Below are 26999 nucleotides of genomic sequence, written 5' to 3'. Positions count from 1 at the left end.
ATAAAAAATGACCAGAAACCCAATGTGAATAGCTTTGTCGTTTACAAATTGTTAAAATGGTGAAAAGTATATTTGTCTCCTAATGCCCCTCTTTCTTCCTTTATAAGTAGTATAGATTATGGTCACAATATATGACGTTTAAGTATAGTTATACATCTGGCTTTCAGCAAAACTCATTGAATATATATTTTACAAAAGCTCATTACATGGAAAGACTGGAAACAGATTTCATATACAGACCACAGGACAATTGGACGGGTAAGGAAATGTGCCTCTTATATAAACCTTCTGTTAACTACAGCTCTATACAGTTGAAATACGCCAGACTTATCACCGCCCTCTGTGTTATCAACACTAGCAGTTAAGCTGATCTCTGTGTCTGCAGGAACAAGGAAAACATTGCCTGCTTGTAGTAAAACTTCATCCTTCAACCCAATCTTCATTGATCCATGGCCAACCAGAACAATAAAAACAGATGGTTTCTGGACCGCGTTGAAAGTTGTAGACTTTCCAAATGGAAGGCAACAATGGTCGACTTCAAACTCATCAAATGGTGGTTGATAAGTCTTTGTGTACTCTGTTACTTCATCACCCTTCAAGATATCAGGGTAACCCTGCATGATCAGATTACACAAGGGAGATGCCAAGAAACTCATCACTAGCAGCATAGTCAGATTATGGCGCCAAATTTGAAAATTATACAAGATGTACTGAAACATGCAATTACACGCAGGAGGAAGTGTATATCTATGCATCATGGTGATTACCAATATTTTATTATTCAGAGGAACTTTGATAACATTAACGTTTAATATGTTATAAAATACTTCACCTGTTTATACGTAAGCATAGAACATAGAGTTTCAACGTCACGGTATTTGGGTGTTAGTCCTGCTCGAACAACATTATCTGATGTTGCCATGCATTCAATGCAATCACCATAAATGTAAGCATGAGGTTCATTTGCATCCAAGTACAAAGCTTCGCCAGGATTAAGCTTCACATAATTCAGAAAGAAAGAAGATAAAACCCCAACATCGTTGGGATATTGTTCTTCTAGCCGTAAAGCAAGCTGCTCTTTAGTTGTCAAAAACCTCACCTACAAGGCAAAAAAGCTATGCTCCAAGTCAGGAAAGAGAGGACACACACATTTATTCAAACCTCAACAGAAGGTTATATGCCTAACCAGACAATCTTTGAAAAAAAACATGATGGAGCATTGTATTTACTGGCAACACCAAGGGCATGTTTGGAATCTAGGAACTGGGATAAGAGTTGATGCATTTGACAAAAAAAGTTGGTCAAACTACCACCTGGTGGCTTTTTGGAAACTGGTAGCTGGAATGGGAGTTAATGCATTTGGGATGGGAAGTGGCATTGTATTTACACTAAAGCATGGTAGCTGCCAACTGTCACTTCCTGAAATGCCACTTCCCATCCCAGCTACTAGTTTCCAAACAGGGCCCAAAGGAAAATAGCAGATGTAGCATCTGCCAGTATTCGGATACTAAAGCGCCTTTGAAAAATTTAGGTGAACTTTTTACTAGTCTATGGACAATCAGAATGCCAGCTAATACAAATAAGGATGTCAATAGTATGGGTCTGGGTTGGAATAACTGGCCTACCCGAACCCATTTAGTCAGGTAAGGTGAAAAAAAATCGAATCCACACACACACACACACACACATATATATATATATATATATATATATATATATATATATATATATATATATATATATATATATATATATATATGGTGATTCTGTACTGTGATACCATATAGTGGTACAAACTCTTGTTTGCACAGATCTAGTCACCAAATGGTAAATCTAACTGCAGAGACGTGTTTAACATAATTTATTTAGTACATTAGAAAGTGTTATCATGTTTAATACACTATAAGATTCTATTTTGGAGATGGTGAAAATCAACGGCTAACAATTCATGAAAATGAGGGTGGTTTAAAAATGGTATAAAACGTCATATTTGAGTCAACTTTAACACCTGAATATAATAAATAAAACATGTTAAACATGATCTAACGGTTAGATTTTGCTTTTGAAGCTTAGATCTATGTAAATCAAGTGTGTAGCACCATAAGCTCAGGACCAAGGTTGTCAGATGAGGAAGCGGAAGCAGGAAACGATAAGGGAAGCAAAAGTGAGAAGTGATGCATTTTAAAATGTATAGGAAGCGGGAAGCGAGGAATAAAACAAAAAAGCAATATAAGAATTGAATGGGAATTAAAATGGAATGCAAATGAAAACTAAAATAAAAGTGACCACTTAAATTTCATGATTTTTTAGTGTAAGAATTAAATTTTTAACAAAATCTATAAATGATGACTGCCAATTTAGAGAAAGCACATGAAAGTGGGTGAGAAGCATGGAAAGAAACACATAAGAAATATGAAAAGTAGAGTGAAAAAACATATAAGAAGAACAAATGATGCGCGTTGAAAGAATAGGAGAAGCGTGGGGGAATCGAGATTCTCATCAAGTTTTGGAAGCGACGAGTATCGTGCTTCCAAAGCAAGTTTCCGAGAAGCGAACTTCCCACCTATCTAAGAAGCTTTCGGTAACTCTATACAGCACCACCATAGAAACACCATATATATATAGCAAGTGGTAGCTGCCTAACACTTTTCGAGCCTACCGCCAGCCTACCGGGCTTTGGAATGATTTATTTTTTTATTTTTCTAAAATCTGACCATACAGATGTGATCAACATGCTTGATTTTATAAGAATCGACTATTGGATCGTTTGATTCTGACACACAGTTAGGTTTTTATAATGTTTAAAGATCAACGGTCTAAATTTTTTTAAAATATTAAATGCTTAAAACTCATCTTTCTTATCGAAAAATCATTATCCAAGTATCATTTTCTAGCAAATCGACTACGCCGAACACATCTGCAGGGTCAGATTTGCGAAAAACAACCCTAAAATCCCTATTCGCTGGTGGTAGGCGGGTGGTAGGCTCAAAAAGTGTTAGGCAGCTACCACTTTTCATATATATATATATATATATATATATATATATATATATATATATATATATATATATATATATATATTAAGATCATAAAAAAATTTAACAGGAAAACTAATAAAATGAAAAAATAAAGTGTAGATCTTTTTAATACCATTATATAACTAAAAAAATCTTTTAAGATTTAAAAACAGCAATGAAGAAAATTGCTATTTAGAATAGAAATTTTTTCGTAGTAATATTATAATATATGAATGTGTTATATTTTTAGATTTTCACAAAATTATATTGAAATATTTTATGGAAAAAAAAGATATCATGAGATTGTTCAAAATATTGGAGTTGTTTTGTGGTGTGTGTAATAATAAAAATTATAGGAATTACATTGCAACCTTTTTTTCATCATTCAGGCGGCTTTTCATCTTGGTCACCATTTCTGAAACTGCATCCTGTCTAGCCGACATTAGTTGTGTAAAGACTGATCGCAAGACAGCTTTCACATTCTCTGTGTCTGTGGATTTAATGCTTAAAAGTACATGCTTCTCGCCAACCAAATGTACAATCTCAGGTACACTATTAAGCACACTCTTAAGCTCCTGCAAATAAGAAATAGAATGCATCATCACAAAGGAAGAGTGTGTGTGTGTGTATGTGTGTGCAAAAGAAAGTGTACTTGCAAGCACATGTGTGTGTTTAAGAGTGAGCGTGTCTGTCTGTGTGTGTGTGTATTGCTTGAGATTCAGTAATACATCTGATATGTCTGATAAAATGGAGGTGAACCTGCCGTTTAGCAGAACACTGATAAACCCCAAGAACCAGATAAGAAAACTATGAACACTAACGATGTTATGTTCATAGGTACCAAAACAGGTGCATGCTTGCACAAACTTCCAGAAATGCAAGACCAAAAATCAAATTTGATCACATCATTCATATAGAAAATCCTACCATATACTAATTAAAAGGAACACTATCTATGACAATTTTTACTTGAAATTTGAGCTGCTGAGCAAAGATGTAATAAAGTGAAGAACTTTCTATGACAATTTTTACTTGAAATATGGGCGGTTGAGAAAAGATGTAATAAAGTGAAGAACTTTATTAAAAAACATGTATATACGGCACATAGATCACTACATATGGCAACAAAACTTTAGACATGCTGCTCTGACTAGCATATGGACTACACCATCAACCTGTCCTAAAGCGATAAATGTAATTGTTTAAATAGAAAAGGACAACGAGGTTGTAATTAAAAGTTAATTCTAAACTGCAGGGCAACAAGAAAATCGATACCTATTAACATGGAAATATTTGCAACAGAAAGTGAAAGCACTCAAACTATCAATCCGATAGCCTGACAAGAAACACTTTGTACACCCACTATTGCATGGCAACCACTGCAAGTAGTGTACGAATTGTGGTCATATGAGCCACAGGAGCAAATGTTTTAGCAAAATCAATTTCAAAACATCAACTGTATCCTTTAGCTACTAACTTGGCTTTATACATCTCCACCGACCCATCTGCCTTTGTCTTTACCTTGTACACCCATTTTCTACCAATAACATTTTCCTTTGGAGGAGTTTTGACTAGTTTTCATGCCTGCATTATTTCAATTGCATTCATTTCATCAACCATGGCTATTTGTGACTCCTTCTTTCCTACTGCCTTTGCATAGGACTCGGGTTCAACATAGGAATGGGATTAAGGCTAAAAATGCACGATGATGAGGAGCAAAAAGACTCATAGGATACAAAACGAGATGGGAGCATAGAAGGTCTAAAACTTTTATCGTACCTAGAAAGAAGTAGAGAAGAAAGATGACAACTTTAAGTTTTGTTGTCCTGGATCAGCTAATGCAGGAATAGGATCGGGATTAGCCTCTTCACTTCCCTGCTATTCCACTTGATTTAAAAATGGGATTTCAATCACATCTTCATGTCACCTTGAGTAAATTTGACCAAACCTATTTTCTCTAGCCATGACTTGCTCCCCCTTCTCTCCTCAACTCTCCATCCTCTCTCACACACCTTTTTCTTCAAAAGGAACAAAAAAGAACAAGTCAGTCACATTTTCTATTTTTTCTCCATACTGACTAAAATATAGCACATTCTCATGAAAAACATGTCGAGATATACTTTCATTCCAACAGGATTATAACATTTGTATCATTTTTACCCATCGATGAAACCAAGAAAGCAACACGTGATAGCCTTAAGAGATAACTTATCTCAGTATCTGTCAGCTAATAAAACAAAACATACACAACCAAACACCTTCAACACATCATAGTTTTCAGCTTTTTCATATAATTTTTGAAAAAGAGATATGCCTTTAAGTACTCAAGAAGGCATATGATTTATCTACCCAGAACACTTTTGGTACTTCTCCTCCAAACAGAAGAGCGCTTGTTGTCTCCAAGATATGTCTGTTTTTCCTTTCAGCTACACCATTTTGCTCAGGAGTGTAGGAATAAGATTTTTAATGAACCACAACATTCTCTTGCAGGAACCTTTTAAATATATAACTAATATATACACCACCAGAGTCAGTTTGAAGAATTTTAATCTTGGCTGCAAACTAATTCTCAATCATGGTACAAAAGCTCTTAAAGATTTAAAAAAGGTCACTTTTATTTTTCATAAAATATATCCATGTAAATCTTGAACAGTCATCTATGAAAGTTACAAAATAGGATAATTCTCCTTTAGCCACAATAGGAGAACCCCATACATCTGAATGCACCAGATCAAAAGGACTCTCAGATTCCTTATCACTAGACAAGAAGGACAAAGCATGCCTCTTAGTCAATCTACAACTCACACAATTTAACATGATTTGACACAACTAACTTGGATTTTTCAAAACTTCCTAAGGACACTAAACTTTGCAACCTAGAGCTAGAAATATGTTAAAATGTAAAACTGTACATATATGTATATATAATAATATTATATTATTATATATATATACATTTTTCATTTCTTTCTTTTCTGTAATTTTTTTCCTTTATTTTTATTTTTTGTCTTTATGTCATCTAGTTCAGTTTGAACTAGAATGACTGTTGCTAGTCAAGTCCTGTCCAGACTTGACTAGCAATAGAGTTGTTGGACTGACACATTCCAACAGCTCTAAATAGAGCTGTTGGACTGTGCCCAACAGCTCTATTGAGTCCTCTTTCAGCTGTGTATATAAAGGGGTGCAGCCCCTCTTGTATTTTACTCCAATGCTTCTTAAGCAATTGGTTTTTCATATCAATAAAGAATACATTTTTATTTTTATTTTGTTTCCAGTTATACCCTTTTTAAGGGTTATGCTTTAGTGTCATTCTTGACACTTGCTCTTGTTAATCTAAGCTCGTGTTTCGAAGATCCCCATTTCATTTCATGGTATCAGAGCCGCGGAAGTACTAAATCTTGAGGAAAAGATGCCTCGGTTTCTGTGCCCGTTTGCAAAAGTGTTCGCCACTTGAAGAGAAGTGTTTTATCACTTCATTGGAGAAGATTTCACATCTTGTTGTATTGTTTTTTTTCTTTCTTTTTCATTTTCCTTCTTGTTTCTCTTCTATCCCTATTCTTTCTCTCCTTGTAATCGATGGATGACAATGATAAAGTCACCATCATGCCTATGAAACTAAGCGATACGAACTATGTAACATGGGCTTCAATCATGAAGCATCATATATGGGGAAAAGGCTTATGGGGGATTGTGGATGGTTCCGATTCGGAACCTAAGCTATCTCTTACTAAAAAGGAGGGAGATAAAGAGGTCCCTCTATCGGAAGAAGAGAAAATCAAGGTTATTGCCTCATACGAGAAGAAATGGAAAGAATGGAGAATATCTCATGCGAAGATAATGTCATGGCTTATCAATAGCGTTGACATTAAAAAATGCTCAAGTCTTGCCAAATTTGATCATGCCGATAAGGCATGGGAATACCTTAAGAATATGTATTCCCTTAAAGATATTGCACACGTGTGCAACCTCCAAGAAAAAGTTCGAATGATGACACAAGGAGACAAAACTATTCGTGAATATTACAATGGGTTGTCCGAACTTTGGGAAGAACTTTCCCTTTTAGAACCAAAGTAGCATTGTGCCGAAGACATCGAGCTTCGTCAGAAACAACTCGATGCCGAACATTTTTACCAGTTTATCACTGGATTAAGGCCGGAATTTGAAACCACTAAATCGGCCCTACTTCACCGGGGAAAAATTCCTTCTATTGTTGAAACTATTGAAGAGTTAACAATGGAAGAAAATCGTCTCCGGAAAGGTTCTTTAAAAATTGAAGATGATTCCGTTTTAGTCGTGTCTAGACCAGGGAATCATGTTCGATCATATAGGCCTCCTCACTTTAACCGACAAAATGGTGACTATGATAAGAAGAAAGTTATTTGTCATCACTGTCATGAACCGGGACACTACAGGCCACAATGTCCCAAACTTAAGGAGCTGAGAGAAAAAAGAGCTGCAATTGCTGGATCGGAGCCTAAAGATCAGGATGCACCAGTTTCCCTGGCCCAACTAATGGAGATTCTTCAGCCTCTCATCAAAGGTGCCTCTTCCTCATCTGAAGCTTCAACCGGCGCAGCAGCCTCATCTTTTTCTGATCTAGGTAAAATTTCTTGGCTTCTTGACTCTGGTGCATCTTTTCATATGACCCCAAATAATCAAAGTCTATCCAAATGTGTTAAAAATAAAACAAGTGTGTCAAAGGTCTTTACTGTTGATGGGACTTCTCTTGAAATAGAAGGAATAGGAAATTTTGAAAAAATTTATAAAACAAAAAAAATTTTTATTCCAGAAATTAGACATGTTCCCAAATTAAATTTAAATCTTTTATCTGTATCTCAAATTTCTGATTATGGGTGTAATATTTCTTTTTCTTCTCATGGTTGTTGGGTACAGGATCGCCAGTCAGGCAAGCTGATTGGGGAAGGCCATAGAGAAGGAGGACTCTATTACATGGATTTTTTGGAAATGCCAAAGAAAGCTTTTTGTTATAATATTCAAAAAATAGAGTTGGAACTGTGGCATAAGAGACTTGGTCACCCACATATAGCCAAAATCCAACATTTTCCAAATCTAGGAAAATTTTGTAACTCTGAATCATTTGATTGTAAAGATTGTATTCTCGGCAAAATGAAAAGATTACCATTTCAGAACAGAACCTTTTTCTCTTCAAGACCACTTGAATTAATACACTCGGATGTTTGGGGTCCTGCACCAGTAATTTCTAAAGGAGGATTTGTTTACTATGTTATTTTTGTCGATGATTTCTCCCGACATACATGGATGTACTTTCTCAAATATAAGTCTGAAGTATTTTCATACTTTCAAACTTTTCATAATATGGTTAAAAACAAGTTTCAAAATGATATTACTATTTTTCGCACAGATTCAGGAGGAGAGTTCTTATCCACAGATTTTCAAAATTATCTTAAATTGCATGGCATCACACATCAAAGATCTTGTCCTTATACACCTCAACAAAATGGACTGGCAGAACGAAAACATCGCCATATTATAGAAACCACTAGGACTTTATTAATAGCAAATCAAGTCCCGAAAGACTTTTGGGCAGAAGCTGCCTTAACTGCCACATATCTCATTAATAGGATGTCATCTTCTTCGTTACAAAATATCACTCCCATTGAAAAACTTATGAACATTTCTCCAGACTACTCTAGACTAAGAATATTTAGGTGCAAATGTTTCATATTTACTGACAAAAATGATAAACTTTCCCCTCGTGCGATTCCCTGTGCCTTTTTAGGATATGCTGAAAACCAGAAAGGTTATAGATGTTTTGACTTCAAAAATAATAAACAATATGTGTCTAGAAATGTTTCCTTTCTTGAAAAGGAGAGCTTCTTTGATTTTAGAAAATTAAAAGACGTCATTGAGTACTCCTTTTTGCTAGATCTAACATCAACATCTAATGAATATGACTTTGACTGTAACTTTGATGATGATCAAAGAATTATTGATCTTAATGTTGAAAATGAAGAAGTTCATAGAGATACTAGTATTCAATATTCCAGGCGACAAGAGTCTAATCCTCCATGTGCACTTGAGAAATATTCTAACATTCCAACTAGACAATCAACCCGAATCTCGAGGCCTCCAGGAAAGTTTGTATCATACGAGTCTTTCTCACCCACATATAGGGCAGTTATTGCATTAATTCACTCATATGAAGAACCATTCACATATTTTCAAGCAAAAAATGATATCAAATGGATAGAAGCCATGAAAGCTGAATTAGATGTACTTGAAAAGGCTTCTACATGGAATATTCAAGATCTTCCTCCAGGGAAGAAAACTATAGGATGTCGATGGGTTTATAAAATTAAAACCAAGAGTGATGGTACTCTTGAAAGATATAAAGCCCGTTTAGTAGCCAAAGGTTATGCCCAAGAATATGGGATTGATTATGAAGAAACCTTTGCTCCGGTGGCTCGTATGACTACTGTCCGAACCTTAATTGCCTTAGCTTCTATCAAAAAATGGTCTATTTTTCAAATGGATGTCAAAAATGCTTTTTTAAATGGAAAGCTAGTTGAAGAAGTATATATGGAACCCCCTCCTGGTCTAAGTATTCCTAAGGGTAAAGTCCTTCGCTTAGAAAAAGCTCTTTATGGACTTAAACAAACACCAAAAGCTTGGTATGATAGGTTTAGTCGTGTTATGATTGATATTGGTTTTCAATTCTGTTTAACTGACACTGCTTTGTTTATTAAGAATTCTGATGCAGGGATCATTGTGCTTCTTCTCTATGTGGATGATATGATCATCACCGGAAGCGATAAACAGGGAGTTGAAACAATCAAAACACTTCTTAAATCTCATTTTGAAATGACTGATTTGGGCTTGTTGAGATATTTTTTAGGCATTGAAGTTGCTTATTCTCCTAGAGGATATTTATTATCTCAGACTAAATTTGCTTTTGATATTGTTTTCAGGTCTGGTATTACTGATGATAAGAAAGTCGACACTCTAGAAGTTGTTAATGTTAAAATGAAGATTGATGATGGAGAACTTCTTGCAGACCCTACTCCTTACAGACAGCTTGTCGGGGCACTTTCCTATCTATCCATTACCAGACCAGATATAGCACATGTTGTTCATACAGCAAGTCAATTTCAACATGCTCCTACTTCTGTTCATATGGGAGCAGTCATGCGTATTATCAGATACATCAAGTCCTCTCTTTCACGAGGACTTTTCTTATCTTCCTCCTCTTCTCTTGATTTAATTGCATATACTGATGCTGATTGGGGAGGTGATCCCAATAACAGACACTCAACCACTGGCTTTTGTGTCTTTTTAGGGGAATCATTAATCTCGTGGAGGTGTAAAAAGCAGCAGAAGGTAACTCTCTCATCCACCGAAGCTGAATACAGAGCCATGGCAACCACAACCATGGAAGTAGTTTGGCTCTGACGACTGCTTGCTGACATGGGAGTTGAAGCAACAAAGGCTTCACAAATGTGTTGTGACAACAAAAGTGCGATCTACATTGCCAGTAACAGAACATTCCACGAACGCACCAAACACATCGAAATGGATTGTCACTACGTCAGAGAGGAATATCTACACGGGATAATTGATCTGCCATATGTCACTTCAGAATATCAGTTAGCAGACTTCTTTACAAAGCCTCTCGCTGCTCCCCGATTTCACTTTCTCTTAGACAAACTTTCGCTCATTGTACCGTAAGTTTGAGGGGGAGTGTTAAAATGTAAAACTGTACATATATGTATATATAATAATATTATATTATTATATATATATATACATTTTTCATTTCTTTCTTTTCTGTAATTTTTTTCCTTTATTTTTATTTTTTGTCTTTATGTCATCTAGTTCAGTTTGAACTAGAATGACTGTTGCTAGTCAAGTCCTGTCCAGACTTGACTAGCAATAGAGCTGTTGGACTGTGCCCAACAGCTCTATTGAGTCCTCTTTCAGCTGTGTATATAAAGGGGTGCAGCCCCTCTTGTATTTTACTCCAATGCTTCTTAAGCAATTGGTTTTTCATATCAATAAAGAATACATTTTTATTTTTATTTTGTTTCCAGTTATACCCTTTTTAAGGGTTATGCTTTAGTGTCATTCTTGACACTTGCTCTTGTTAATCTAAGCTCGTGTTTCGAAGATCCCAATTTCATTTCAAAATATACCCCTGTCGCTGGTGTCACAAAACAGGCTCATCTATAACTGAAACTCTATAACCAATTCCAACTTCCTTTTGCTTCCTCATATCAATCCAGTCCAAGTAGTATAAATCTCTTTTTGTATGGCCAATCATAATCTTCTTCCCTGACAACTGATCCTACACAACACAACCAACATAAGAGAAGATAACATTACAGTTAAGTTTGGTAATTTGACCAACAGAAATAAGATTCATAGCAAGAGTTGGAACGTGGTAAACTTGAGGAAGATTGAATTTACTATCAAGATAAGAATCACAAGTAATTGAACCTACTTGAAACAAACATAGAAAAACCATTTGCAGTGAGAATGATACCATTGCAGGATCGACAGTTGGCTAGGACAGAATCATGAGGTGTCATATGACATGAAGCTCTAGAGTCTATTAGCCAACCATAAGGATGACCTAAGATACCCGAGAAAGTAATACTATAAGAGAAGGCAGGAGCGGCAGAAGAAGAAGGATCTATGACTAACTAAGCAAGAAGATGCAATTATTGAATCTGATGCTGGATCTCATGTTGAACTTGTTTCTAACCTCTGAAGCTTCCTACCACCTATCACTTCACTGCTAGCAAGTGATCGACCAACTGATTCCTCATCCTTTGGCATTACACCCTCACTCTCGAAAGAAACTACATATGCCCCATCTTTCTTTTTCTTGAGAACAGGACAATAATTTTTTATATGCCCAAAGTTTTTATAATGGTGACACTGAACAAAACTAAGGTCACCTCTTCCACCAGATCCCAAATCTCCTCGTCCCCCAATCCTACCACCACCTCTTCCACCAAATCTACCACCCATCTATCGAGATACAGCCATGACACTATCCCCAAATGGATATGATCTAAGAGACTTCATCTTAGCCTCTTCTTCAAGTAACTGTTCAATGACTTGATTTACAGATGGTAAGTGAGAGCGATGCAAAATGACACTCGTCATTCCATCAAATTCTGGTCTAAAAGCCACGAGAAACTCAACAACTCTGTTAGTCTCCCTGTGCTAATCAAGAAGTTTCAGATAGGTTTGACATGATGTACAAGACACACACTTTGTATATTTCTCATATTTCTTTTGGCCCTCCACAAGTGCAAGAGCATCCCAGGTTCTCTGCATATCTGAATAAAATTCCTTAATGGATTTGTTTCCTTGGAGCATACTTCTGGACTCTTGAGTGAGTTGATAATGCCTTGCCCAATTCTCTTGTTTATATTTATGGCAATTCTCTGTTCTATGGACCCAAGAATCCATGCCTTGACTCTCGCATTGTTCATGACTCATTCCTCTATAGCCTTATCAAAACCCTCATCTGAAACATTGGGTTTTACCTTCGAACCATTTAAGTAACCTCCCAAACATTTTCCCACAACCACTGCTCCTAAGAAATCAGCTCAATATGCATAATTAGTCTCATCTACCTTTACTAGGACAATCTAAATCCCCTCCTCCATGTCACATACAACCTACTCTTCATAATTTAAAAAGCTTCACAAGTCTGAAATCAATGCAAGACAAGCTCTATAGATATGAAACAATAATAAAACCTCAACCAACCAAGAGAACAAGCACAATATCCCAACGTGCAAGTCGAAATACTTCAACCCAAGAGTGCACAACTATGCTCACACAAATAAAGCACACCACCACACAGCAAAATCCCAACGTGCTAGCCAAACTACTCAACCCAACAGTGCACAAATATGATTACATAAACAAAAAAACACCACTATGCAGCAAAATCAAAGAACCCACAGTTCAAGACCCAAGTTTCAAGCATGAAACACTTTACCGCTAGAAAAGAACCACCCAAAACAACATCAAAACTCTACAAAAATCACAAAATATGCACTCACACTGATTCCAATCACTCTCTAGGGCAAACACAGCCAGATTAAGAACAAACCCAAGCAACAAAACCCATGAACAAAGGCAAAATCAACAGTTTTCTCGAATCTGGACATTGTTCATTGTAATATCCACGTCCAGCTAAGTGCAATCACACAGCTCATTGTGATTAATTTTTGTGTGACACTACCGTGCAGTCTATGTGCTGCTTGCGACAGGCTGACATGTTGCATCGGCGTCACTTGTTGCTGAAAGATTGTCATTGTGCTGGACTGTGTGCAAGGCGCGTTGTGACTTCGATCGCCTCATCGACGTATGCATGAGCTGAGCTCACATGCCGTTAAGCGAAGATCAGCTAAGTGCATCGGCAAACTGACGCTAGAACTTGTAGTTCTTAAGTGCACTTGATACATGTTGTATGATGCTTGTGACATATGATTATCGGGCGAGTGCCAAGCTACTCTTGTGCCAGACTTGACGCGCGCCTATAAGTATCAGCCGCCCGCACGTTTGTGCGCGTATAGCATCGTGTGCATCTAACTGACGCAGCACCTGTGCGCGCTCCTGCTTGAGCCTACGTGCGTGTGTTACCGATAGCGCCTGTGCACGCCTGTGCACGCCTGTGTACGCTTCACCTGCACGTGCTGCCTGTGGTCGTGCCAAAAGTCGTGTGTGGCAATTGTGCTAATCCAGTGTCTGTGTGCATTTGAGGTAGAACAGTGTTAGAATTAAGAGAATCTGGTATTCAATCACACAAAGAGAGAAGAGAATGAAAGGGAGAAACTATGCTGTTGTAGAAGCCATGATTCCTCACACAGGAATCGGTGCACCTGTCTTTATATTATATTATGGTTTAATACAAAGATTAGGGTACTAAAATATTCTTTTACAACATATCTAAATTACAATGTAGCCATTGATGAATATGAGTCAGTCCTGTGCATAATGAACATGTATTGGATCTAGATCCGAACTAGATCTGGACCCAAAATATGAAAGACGACTTCTTTTCACCCTCCCTCGAGTTGTACATGGTTTTGAACCATGAGCAACTTGCCTTTTAACATCCAAAATTTGTCCTTGGTCAGTCCCTTTGTAAAAAGGTCAGCAACTTGATCAGTAGTCAGAACAAACTCAGGTTCAATCTCCTCTTCCACCTTCTATCTTACAAAATGTTGATCTATTTCAATGTGCTTGGCATGGCTGTGATAAATGGAATTAAAAGACATATTGATGGCGCTTTGATTGTCATACAAGAAAAGAGATCGATTCTCTTACTTTTGTCAACAAGTGCTTAATCCATGTTGCCTCGGCTGCGGCAGCTGCCATTAATCTATATTCAGCCTCTGTGCTCGACCTGGCAATGGTTTTTTGTTTCCTACTACTCTAAGAAACTAGGTTCATTCCAATGAAAACACAATAGCCTGAGACTGACCTGCGTTCATTTGGATCTCCTGCCCAGTCTGCATTCGCGTAAACAACAAGTTCATGTGCATGTTGTTCATTCATCCTCTTTTTATACAGAAGAACATCTCCGATAGTTCCCTTCAAATACCGAAGAATACGTTTAACAACTTCTATATGCCCAACACGCGGCTCATGCATAAACTGAGATACCTGATTAACTTAGTAAACAATTTCAGGCCGAGTAAAAGTGAGATACTGCAACATCCCAATTATGTTGCGAAATCCCATAGGATCCTCGTACAACTCTCCATCTTGAGAACTAAGTTTCTGATGGAGAACGCATGGTGTGCCTAAAGGTTTGCAATCGTTCATACCTGCCTTGCTGAGAACATCAATGGTGTAATTATGTTGGGTGAGAGTCATTCCTTTAGTAGTCTTGTCAACTTCAACTCTAAGAAAATATCGTAGTTTACCAAGATCCTTCATTTTAAATTTGTGATTCAAGAGCTCTTTAACCTGCTCAATATGATCATTGGAGTTACCTGTAATGATAATGTCATCTACATATATCAATAACAGGATAACTACATCTTAGCATTTGAATATAAACAAAGAGTGGTCAAGAAAAGATCGACTAAAACCATATTTTTGCATTTCAAGGGAGAAACTGTCAAACCAAGAGCAAGATACCTTCTTTAAACCATATATAGCTCTCTTTAACCTGCACATGTATTCCTTAGAATCTCCTTCTGCATATCCAGTGGGCTGCTCCATGTACACTTTCTCTTTCAAATCCCCATATAGAAATGCATTTTTTACATCAAGTTGACATGTTCAATAGCTAAGGATAATATAATTCTGATGGTGCCCATTTTCACAACCGGGCTCAAGGTCTCATCATAGTCCTGTCCTTGCTCTTGTGTGAAACCCTTTGCAACAAGTCTCGACTTGCATTGTTCAATAGTGTCATCCGGTTTGTACATTATTTTGTACACTCACTTAGACTCAACTACATTCCTATCATGTGGTCTGGGAACAATATCCCAAATACCACATTCATAAAGAGCCTCCATTTCTTCATTCATGGCTTTGATCCATCTTTTGAAATTTGCGGCTTGATAAAAGATTGTGGGTTGATCTTCCTTACCCAAAGAAGTTAAAAAGAGTTGAAAGTCCATCGAGAAATTCTCATAACTTACCCATCTTTTAATCGGATGTCGAGAGCGAATAGATCTGACATCAAGGGTTGAAGCAGGATAGAAGGGGAATTCATCTCCTGGTTAGAAGTGGGGGGTACCTCCTTTTCTCGCCGAGAATAAACGATGCCTTTATACCTTTCGGGTGCCAAGAATGGTTCAGATGTCATACTTTCTCGAGCAATCAATTCGGTATCGGACATGGTTTCCCTGTTCCTTTGAATACATTCTGAAGGACAAACATCATCAGTACTAGAAAAGAGTTCAAAATTCAACCAGGGGTGATAAATCTCAACTCCAGAAGGAGTGCTAGCATGATGATCAAAGTTTAGTTTATCAAAAACAATATTTTTGGATATCTTGATGCACTTACAAGATCATAGCATCTGTATCCCTTATAATCTGCACTTCAAGGCCTTGTCCTGAAACTTATGCCGCATTGAACTGTCAACATGAACATAACATACACAACCGAACACACGCAAATCATAATAATTTGGATGAACTCTATACAAAAGAAAGTAGAGTGATTTGTTTTCCAAAATAGTCATAGGTAATCGGTTTATCACATAAACTGCCAAATGGAAAGCTTCTGCCTAGAAAGTAACTGGAAGATTACAATTATGCATCATGCTCATTGCACTCTCGACAATATGGCAATGCTTCCGTTCAACAATCCCATTCTGTTGAGGTTTATGAGGGCAAGACACCCGCCTACTTATTCCATTAGTTTAGAGGAAATTAATAAAGTCATTTGAAGAGAACTCCCTCCCTCCATCACATTGAAAATAGAGAATATTTTTAGAAAAATAATTCTTAACAAGGGAATGAAAATTCTGAAACAACTTAAAAGTCTCAGATTTACATTTAATAAAGAAAATCCATGTGTAACGAGAATAACTGTCAACAAATATAAGAAAATATCTAATTCCAGACATAGAGGTAACTGGAGCAGGACCCCAGACATCAGAACAGATAATTTTAAAACGTCTTGAAGCTCTTTTATTAATAGAATGAAAAGGTAGAACATGACTCTTACACAAAAGACAATTAGAACATTTTTTATCATCGACACTTAATCCTAAACTTGACTTGAGAATGAGACTGTTTGAGACAAGCTTTTCAATAAAACGACTACTGCAATGACCTAGACAACCATGCCAAAGATTTGGCTCAATACATTTAGAAACACTAAAAACACTTTTAGGAAGCACTGAAGAGGACGATGAGGTGAGCTTTAAGATGGGCTCAACAGAGCGAACGTGAGTGAAAGGATCCTCTTGGTAGACGTACATATTGCCTTGTCATTTTCCTTCAGCGAACGTTTCCCTCGTGCGAAGGTGCTTGACATGAATAGAAAAATGAGTAAACTCAACTGAAGCATTAATATCATCAACAAGCTTAGAAACAGAGACAATGTTTTTCTTGATATTAGGAGCGTGAAGGATATTTGAGACTGAGAGGGGATTTTGACATAGGAATAACAAAGTTTCCAATATGAGAAATAAAATTGTGAAATCCATCTCCAGTGAATTTCTACCAACATAAGGAACAAGATTTAGGAGCTTACCAGCATCACCAGTAACATGAGTCGTTGCCCCAAAATCAACATACCAAGTACCCTGATCATTCTGTTTTAGGTTTAATTCTGCTAAGGCAGACAATAACAATTCCTTTACATATCTAGTGGTCTTTGAATTATTTGTCCCTTTCCTTGCATCTGTCTGCACTGATTTTCCTCTATTTTGAGGGTTAAACTAACAGTTAGCCTTGATATACTCCCTTTTGTTGCATAGAAAATAGGTGGGAATTGTCTTTTGCCTCTGTGAGTTAGGAGGTATGTCGGGTGTAGGTAATATTCCACCTCCTTGTCCATTCCTTCCTTGACCTCCCTTTCCTCAAAAATCATAACTTTCATGTCCTCGTCCATAAGCAACCCCTGTGGCAAGAACATCTTGTGCTCCAGCGTGAACATGAGACTCTTCAAAAAATCCTTTTAAGGTCATCTCATATTGAAAGAGTTTGGCACACAGAACTTCAAATGTAGGTAAATCAGGTAAGCACAATAAAGAAGTAACAATCATGTGATAATCGGGCCCCAGCCCGCTCAAAGTCTGCAACACCATATGTTTGTCACTTACTGCACAACCCACAATGGCTAGTTGATCTATAATAGTCTTCATTTTGTTCAAGTATTCCATGATAGTCATGGAGTCCTTTTTCAACATTTAAAATTTTCTCCTTAAAAACATAACCCTGGCCTGAGAAACTTGCGAATATGTCTGAACCAGTTTATCCTATAATTGCATAGCCAAACAGTCATCTAGAATTGCCATAAGCACCTTTTGTGACAGTGTAGAAGTAATATCAACCAACGCCTGGTCCTATTTCATCCAGGTTACACACTCTGGATTTCTGACATATGAAATAGAAGATTTTCCCTTACCATTCTTGTCTTCCTGTGGTATGAACTTTGGAGGAACTGGAATAGAGCCATCCAGATGTCCAGAAAGATCCTGACTTCTTATGAACGGGATGATCTGCCTCTTCCAGGGTAAGAAATTAGAGTTGTTCAGCTTCTCAGACACGGGTTGACTGAGAAAACTTGAGGAAAGACCACATTGAGAAGGAAACGAATCCATATTCCAAAGAGAGAGAAAATAAGAATTCAAGAATGAATGAAAACAAAGGAAAAAGGGATTCATAACAGAATTTTAATCTCAAATAAAATTTGTTGCCTCTCTTCCTTTGCTTTTTTTTTTAATAATCACTGACAATCTTTAAACCAGAGGCAGTAAACCAGACCTTGCTGTAAAAGCAGATCTGAACAATATTCGACCAATATTGCGCACATCACTTTAGATTAAGACGTTGTGTATCTGAATCATGATGGGACAAAAGAGATCCAACAAAATGATAAGATCAAGAAGGAAGAAAAGAAAAACTATTCCAGGAGGACAAAGATTGCAAACGAGACTAGGGTTAAATAATATGAAATAAATCCAAAGAAATAACGAAAATAGGAAAAGAAGAAAAGTCACGATTTCAAGAAATGATTTCAGAAGATAACCTGGACAAATTCGGGATTTAGAAATAGCCTTATTGAGATCTGGATCGGAATTTTAAAGAAGAACGAAAAGAAAGAAAAGTTTGGCAAAGACGACAAGAGGAAGAAAAAGTTGGGATGGGAAAGAATGAAAATGGATTACCTTAGGAAGAAGCAAGAATCTCGATTTTGATGATCATAAAGAAGTCACCATCTCCAAGACTGAATCTGCTTCTCTGATACCATGTTAGAATTCAGAGAATCCAATATTCAATCACACAAAGAGAGAAGGGAACGAAAGGGAGAAAGTATGTTGCTGTAGAAACCACGATTCCTCACACAGAAATCGATGCATCAGTCTTCATATTATATTATGGTTTAATACAAAGATTAGGGTACTAAAATACCCTTTTACAACAGATCTAAATTACAATGTAGCCATTAGTGAATATGCGTCAGTCCTGTGCATAATGAACATGTATTGGATCTAGATCTGAACCAGATCCAGACCCAAAATATGAAAGACGACTTCTTTTCACACAGGACTGTAAAATCTCCCTGTGCACAGAGCTAACCAACTGTGAGCCACCAGTGCAAGTTGTGCGCAGTTTGTGGTGAGCCGAGGCATGAGAACTTGGGCAGTTGCGAGACCAGCTCGCAACACAGGTGTGTCTCCAGCATGTGTGCCACCAATCATTTCTATTACTTGGTAGTGAACCTTAACGATCAATTTCATTATTCCAACTTATCTATTAGTTTCTACAGCAGTGGGAGTGTTGGAGTTCGTAAACGCGGTTCTGTTCAGCTTGGAAGTTTAAACAACTCAGATATAGTTTTTTCTAATGGCAAACTCACCAAGGACCAATGTCCACCAACAGCTGTTGATTCAAGCATCTCAATTGATAGAACAGCACCACTAAAAGCACCAATTCTAGCACCACGAGCACATCTAATTTGTTTTGTTTGACCAATTAATGCTTTGGCAGCAAACCCTACAAGGGAACCAACTATGCACAAACACAATTCACTCTCTTCCTCCCCACCTTAGAATCAAATAGCTTTTGTCAAATTCATAGGAGTTCCACCTGACTTGAAGATGGCTTCGGCAAGCTTCAGTGCCATGGAGTAGCCTGATCACCACGCTGGTTCTAACATTAAGCAGTCAGTCATCTTGTCATATAACAAAAACCTAGCCACTGCCTTAAAGACAGCTTCTTCGTCATAATAACTACTGTTGGACCAACATAACTCTTCTGCTTCGCTCATGAAGCAACCAAAATCTACTCACCATCTTTCACACATGTAGGGGTAAGTTGACTTTAGAGTTAGTAGTATATTAACATTTCTTTTAATTACTTTTCCTATCAAGTTGATACATTCCATTAATGTTATAACATATAACAGTACAACCATAGGATGCATCATGCACCCATCATTAAACTGATTAGCAGGAGTTAAAAGGGATGTATCATATAATTGAATGAGCTAAAGCAGGTTTGGAGAACGGTTGGAGCAAAAGCTGGTGGGAGAGGAAGCATGAGCGTGCTATTGATGAGGATGCCTCTTACCTTTGAAGTTCAGTGTGCTATTAATGAGGAGCTTGAAGGAAAGGAAGCATGAATCTTTCTCCGGTCTAAGGCTTTCCCAGGTGTTCTTTGTCTCAGTTCTGTCTGGCCTCGTGGAAGCATTCCAAAGTTTCCTATATTCAAGACCAGGTACTTGTCCCTTGTAATTTATTATTGTTTCACTTAATTAAATCAATGAGTTAAAATACTAATCCCATTTGGTGTCATTGCTCAGGTGGGTCTGCTCTTCTTCTTTTCCATCTTCTGGGGTCCTCATGGACACTAACCAGGTGGCTACCTTGTCTCCTTTAGCCACTACTACTACAAACTGCTGCTTGGAGTTCAGTACTCGGGTGAAGAGTACTATGCATGTAGTGGGTCACCCTCACAAGAGAGCATCCTCCGTAGGGTTGCAGACTACCCAGCAGTTAAGCATGTGGGGCTTGATAATACGGGGTTAGATGTGGCTGCTTTGACTGCAATTTTTGTTGGTTATAGGCTAATTGCCTATGCTGCACTGAGAATGGGTAGAGCAACTCGTTCTTAATTGATTAACATCTTTGCATTGACACTAGCTCCATGTGATTTTTATTCATCAAAGAAAAAGCAAAGATTTCCTATTTTTAAGAAGATGATTAACAAGGAGATGGATCCTCATAATGAAGGTGAGGATGCTTACTTGATTCAATCTCTCAAATCTCAAATCCAAGGGAGATCCAAGGATTTGAGAACAGATCCTAACCTACCATTCAGGTAAGTTTGAGAAAACTTGGGATCTTGTCGTTGTGCCACGTCAACCTGCCCCACGTCACATCAGGTCCTTGGAATCTTGTAACATAATCCAACAAACCATATCAGTCCAATCTTACCTAATGAAATCTATGCTTGTATGAGAATAATAACTGGTCTCAATGCCTTTTTTTCTGCATCCGTTATATTGCAGTTTAATCTCTTCACTGTTCTCTTTATCTATCATTCCCTGGTCAGGATTTCCTTCCCGGTTTACTTTACCACTACTCTTCATCTAATAAGGTACACTTTTTTTTAACTATACTTAATCTCTTCATCTTTCACCAAGACCATTTCGTCCTTAACCTTCATACACCAATCACAATCAAGATCCCTAGTTTTCCTTTGCCTGATATTGGAAGGCTGATACTATCGTCTATGAGTTCACCATATATTTTGTATTTATCTTTAGTTACAACCTTCTTAATTTCCTATTTTGCAATATTATATTTCTTAACATCAATCATATTTCTACCTGTTGTCACTCTTTACATACGCCCTTTATCTTTAATATATTTTGGAATTCTTGACACCAGCACCATGTTTCGTTATGTATACAGTGTTTTCCTTGAGAATATCCAAGAACCTCACTTGTTGTTTTGCATAATATATTTTAACATTTCAATCCAAAGTTTATTTAATCTATATTTCAACCAAACACACCATGTTATTTCCAAAACTTTTAAGTTTCCACCACCTAATCATTGAATTTCTGTTCACCCATTTTCTTACCATCTATCTCTAAGTCTCACATTTACTGCCAAGGTTATTCTTGGTTATAACCTTATAATCCTTATATGTCACCATTCACCTTTTCTTAGCAAAAGTTAATTGATTTGTGTTGCATCAGATACACATTATCAGATGGTTACATTTGTTCTATTAATTCAACACAGCTATTAGCATCATCCTGTTTATGCACTTTTTATAAAACCCTGGATACTGTCACTCTACCAACTCAGATTATTTCAGTTAGATAATTCACCCAAAGTCCAACCTTCCTAGTTAATCATGATAGAATGACATTAGTCAGGTTTCATAATATTAAACAACTAAAAGGACTCTAAAATGGTGTAAGGACACATAGACAAGATTACAATGCATCAAGGACTTACTAAATAATATGCAAGACATATTAAACTTTTATAAGAACCATAACATCAAGAGAAGCAAACAAATGCTTTCTAGACAATACCCACATAACTCACACAAATCATTGAACTTTGACCCTATACAGTATCTCTGTCAAAAAAATACCCCTATACAGTATCCAGTTAAGCATATATACTGATTTAAAAAAGCTAAAGAGATAAAAATCATCAATTTGATTGATGAATTACCTCAAGATTAATAAACCCACACAAGGCTTCAAACTCTGTAAGTGCCAGAGCCATCTCAGGTTTGTGGTTTGGGTCCCTATAAATATCTGGTCTCTCCTTATGCAAAACAGGAGCCAATTCCTTGTCTGGATGAGCTTGAATTGACAATGCTTTGGAAACTGAAAGAATCTAAAGAAAACAACCAGAAGAGGAAAAAAAATCAATAGGGTATGATAGTTTGAAAAGAACCTACTAATGAGAAAAGGCAGATGCCCAAATTTATGTGCCAGGCAAAAGGAAAATTTCCGAGAAGCACATGATACATGATAGGAACTGTTAAAATGTAGTACATGATGTTCATATATATATATATATATTGTGGTTGTAATAGGTAATATACCCTCTTGAGGTATTTTGGTCTTTTGACCCTTGTAATAGGAACTGCCCATTAGGGGCAGAACTGATTTTTTACATTTTTGTTGTTCTTTATTTTTTATTTTTTATTTGTCTTTGTTTATATTGTCAAGGGATTTTTAATCCTTGGCAATATAGCCGTTGGGAGCTCCCCAACGACTAGAAAGGGAGTCTCTCACTCCCTTGAAGTGTATAAATATGGGACCTTTGGTCCCTTGTATGTTATGCATTTTGTGTGCATTCCCTACACAGAAAAATTACCATTTTGTATGTGTTCTCTTGGCCCTTGGTGGCTTTTGTGCTTCAACCCATAGTTGGGTTGTGTGAGTAACTCTTTTGCCTCTTGTGCATAAACCTTATAGGGTTGTGTTTTGTGAGAACACCTTCATTTCATTACAAGAACATTCAAGAGAAATGAAAAAGCAGCTTTTTTCCAAAACCAAAAGACTGAGCTTCAGGGATGTAACAGATCTTAAATGCAAAGCAACCATCTAACAAAACATGCAGAGAAGAAAGACTACATAGAACACCAGAATAATATCCATTGGGAAGAAGGTTTTAGAAAAATAAAAAAATCAATAGAAACAAAGTTAAAAAATGACCAGCTCAAACAGTATATTAAAAAATTCAAGAACCGCAGTAAGAAAGAGGATGCAAGTGTAATAAGTTTCAAAAGAAGAAAGCTAAAAACCATAATCGATGACAAAATTGAATCCAATTGAGGAAAATAGAAGATTCATAAAAAACTAAATCACAGTGAAATCCAACTACAGAAAGATCCTTTTATGGTTCTCTGCAGGTTCTAGAACAACTGGATAGCACGATTTTCAATGTTCCATGGCAACTAAAAATGCTGAAAGATTGTTAGGAAATGATGGAATATGATACAGTTTTATAAATGGATTGATTTTTCTATAACAGCTGCTATATTGTGGATAGATGTTGAGTGATGATGATGAGTTGCAGCATTATGGACAACAGATGAGAAGGTCAATCTTCTGTGTTCATTAAGCATTCAACTGTTAAAATTTCTCTAGAGGAAAGTACCATGTTCATACAGTTAGATGAAAAATTGTAAAAATATTGGTAACAGGTTACTTTTACACACTAGAAAAATCTCTCTCAAATATCAATTGCCAAATGGTAATCTATCAGCAAATTTCCAGACTGCTTATCGTAAAATTCGGTATATTGAAATTTTAGAAGGAAGTTATTAGTTCTAAGGCAAGCCAGATAACAAGGGACTTATAACATCCACGAAAAGGGACAACAAGATATTTCAAAATTGTGCAGCACAAAAGAAGCTAATGAAGATGCAACGAATAAATTCCGACAAATTACCATTTAAAATACGAAATCCATGAACATCAAAATGCATAATATCAAGAGATGGACAAAGCTAAGTAGAAAAAAAAACTTAAACCGTAAGAACAACCGCTTTTCTACAGAAGAACATATGATTTCTAGACAAAAAGGAACAATATTTTTCTGGCAGAGCATTCTGTAGTTCGGGCAGAAGAAAGAACATAAATCCCTTGTTATATATAAAAGAAGAAAAATTTTATCAACTAAAATAGTTAAAAGTGAAGGAAATTTTAAAAACCAAAAAAAGAAATCCATAAAGAGCAATAGAGGCTGAACTTGGTAGAAACTTTTCGGCCCTGTTTGGAATCTGGCATTCAGAGGTAGCTGGAGAAGGAGCTATGAAATCAACAACTTCTGTGGATTTGCTACTTCCCATCTGCCTGTTTGGGAGCATCATCATAATACTGGCCAGCACTTTACAAATCCACTTTTGGAGCTGTTTGGATGATATGTGGATTTCATAGTTACCTCTTCAACTACCATGTTTCCAAACAGACATAGAAATGTAGCAAATGTGATTCATGTGATGATGGTGTGCTGTCTTTGGTGTGAAAAAAATGTGCAGCTACCAACTTCCTAGGAATGAGCATGTCAGGACATCAACAGAAGTCTTATCCATTACATGAAGTCCATGATTTGTATTAATGCGGAAATACAGTGTAACAGATAGTTTTGTATTAAGAATGTAGAACCGATAGTTTCATATTGATGAAATTTCATATTCAAAAATGTTTTATCAATGTTGGATAACTCCTTCAAATGTACAATATTGGAAGGAACAGTAATTGTCAATTTAACAAATGGATTCAACAATAGATTCTAACTGTTGATAAATATAAACAAACAAAATATCCAGAATTTCTGTCTAACACAACCACCTAGTGCAGATTTAGATATGAGCCTCAAAGAAGGGTCAATATCAGTCAATAAACATACCAGACTTAACCTCAGTGAGACTCAAAAGTGTAATTAGATTATATAAGAAATATGCACATAAATAAGAGTGGTTTAACCTCGTTCCCTAAAACTGTTGGTATGCCAGTTAAATAAACTAGTTCAAACCCTAAAAGAAGGGACGTTGGACTATAGCGTTTAACAGGCCACAACATTGAGCCTTAGACTTTGTTTGGAAGCAAGTGAGGACGTTAGACTCTGTTCAGAAACAGAAAAGCACGAATATAAAAAGGGAAAGGGAAAAAAATAAAAACAATCAAACTCTCCCTCTATATGCCAAAGATTTGCTTTCAAATGGCTCTCTAGAAGAGGTAGAAGGAGAAGATTGCTACAGCAGAAAACCTCTCGAGCTACGGTTTCTGCAAGAGGGTAGAGAACAACAGCAAAAGCGAATTGTGAAGAAAAACAAAGGGAGACCCAGCTTGAACAACCCACTAGGAAAAAAAACCAAGAAATTTTTGTTGCCACCATCCTTCTTGGTACCCAATTCACCAAAAACGAGAGAACTGAAGAAGAAGGGGGAAAAAACGAGCATCAAAACCGAAGAAATAAGGGCACCCACCTTGAACAAGAAAGGCAGGTCGTTCCCCCACCTCTCAACGACTCTCTGCCCGAGAACTTCCGGATTCAGAGACAACCACTCCTTCAGAGGCAAAGGGCCGTCGGGAGCCAAAACCAGAGAGGGTCCCGACGGGTGGGTACCGATCCAGAGCTCGGCGTATGGCTTGTCCTCAATTGGGGAGCCAGAGTTGAGAGAGAAAATCCTCCCCACGACGCTCTCCTCGCACCTCTTCCCCCACTCGTACTTCTGAACTGCACATTTCAACAACACCGGCTTCGATGGCCTCATCTCTTCTTCTTCTTCTTCTTCTTCTTCTTCTTCTTCTTCTTCGAGAGAGAGAGAGAGAGAGAGAGAGAGAGTTCAAACAGGGTGCCGTTGTTTGGACTTTGGCGTGTTTTTTATTCGGAGGTTTTCAACTTTCAACCGTCAAAAAAAGGGTGGTGACAGAAGAGGCACTTCACGCGCACGGCTGGAGGCAAAAACCTCCCTCCAACTCCGTGGCGCGTAATTCCCTTCTTAAAACCTACTTGATGGCTTTAATTTAGATTTAAAACTTGTTAGTTACGTAAGTGAAATATTTGTAAATATGTGCATATAAATTTATTTTTCTCGGACTTAGTGATTTTCACGTGGACCGATAACAAGAGAGATTTCACGTTGGCTGCTTGAAAGGGAATGTGGACCCCTTTCGGTTACTGGGATTCGTATTATGCTTAGACTGAGAGGGGGATAAGGATAAATTATAAGAACACCATTTATGGACGTATGTCCACCCGTACCAAACCCTGTAGGATCAGGGTTGGGTGATAAAAAAAAGTCCGATTAGAAACCGGGTTGGACCCAAAAGATCCGATTAGTATATGGAGCTGGTTTATGAAATTTCATACCAGACTTGGTTCTGACCCACGCTCCCATTAAGACCCATGATTTTTCACTATAAAAGAAAATATTATTTTACCAAATATGAACTGGGTCTGAGTCGGGCTTGCCAGCTTGTCCAAATTAGGGATGTCAACATGCCAGACCAGACCTGGGTGGGTACAAACCCGTATCAAATTATGAGATTTTGATATTGGGTTCACACATGCGTTCAATCAGATTTATCATTGAAAAAACCATAGCCAGGTCCTGTAAAGATTACATAAATTAGAATTGGTCAATACTTGGTAAAATTATTTATTTTTTATGTTTTTTAATAGGAATTCAGATTGGACCTTGCTCTTGTATGAAATTTCATAAACTATATACATGGCCCCCTATATTAATCAGATCATCTGGGTTCAAACCGAGTTCCTAGTCAAACTTCTTTTTT

At 37.1% G+C, this 26999-nt stretch overlaps 1 protein-coding gene across 1 annotated transcript; it reads right to left on the bottom strand.

Annotated features, from left to right (window-relative positions):
- Positions 1 to 71: 71 nt before the first annotated feature.
- Positions 72 to 25975, bottom strand: LOC149834196 (mannose-6-phosphate isomerase 2-like). Its single transcript, XM_090009303.1, has 5 exons — positions 25688 to 25975; positions 22414 to 22581; positions 3389 to 3592; positions 833 to 1099; positions 72 to 614 (listed from the first exon to the last, which is right to left on the bottom strand). The coding sequence occupies exons 1-5, from the start codon at positions 25973 to 25975 to the stop codon at positions 276 to 278; spliced, it is 1266 nt and encodes a 421-aa protein (XP_089865429.1). The 3' UTR covers positions 72 to 275.
- Positions 25976 to 26999: the final 1024 nt, after the last annotated feature.

The sequence above is a fragment of the Nuphar pumila genome, chromosome 6 (assembly GCF_984573655.1).
Source record: "Nuphar pumila chromosome 6, dmNupPumi1.hap1.1, whole genome shotgun sequence".
NCBI lineage: Eukaryota > Viridiplantae > Streptophyta > Magnoliopsida > Nymphaeales > Nymphaeaceae > Nuphar > Nuphar pumila.
Note: the sequence above shows the minus strand (reverse complement) of the source record. Positions and strands in the feature narration are given on the sequence as shown.

Excerpts from the sequence above, each read along its gene's own strand:
- LOC149834196 (XM_090009303.1), bottom strand. The coding sequence starts at position 25,975 with ATGAGGCCATCGAAGCCGGTGTTGTTGAAATGTGCAGTTCAGAAGTAC. Across the intron at positions 3,593-22,413 it reads GTGGGTTTATTAATCTTGAG|GAGCTTAAGAGTGTGCTTAA; the intron begins GTAATTCATCAA and ends TCTTATTTGCAG. Across the intron at positions 1,100-3,388 it reads GCCTGAATGATGAAAAAAAG|GTGAGGTTTTTGACAACTAA; the intron begins GTTGCAATGTAA and ends TTTGCCTTGTAG.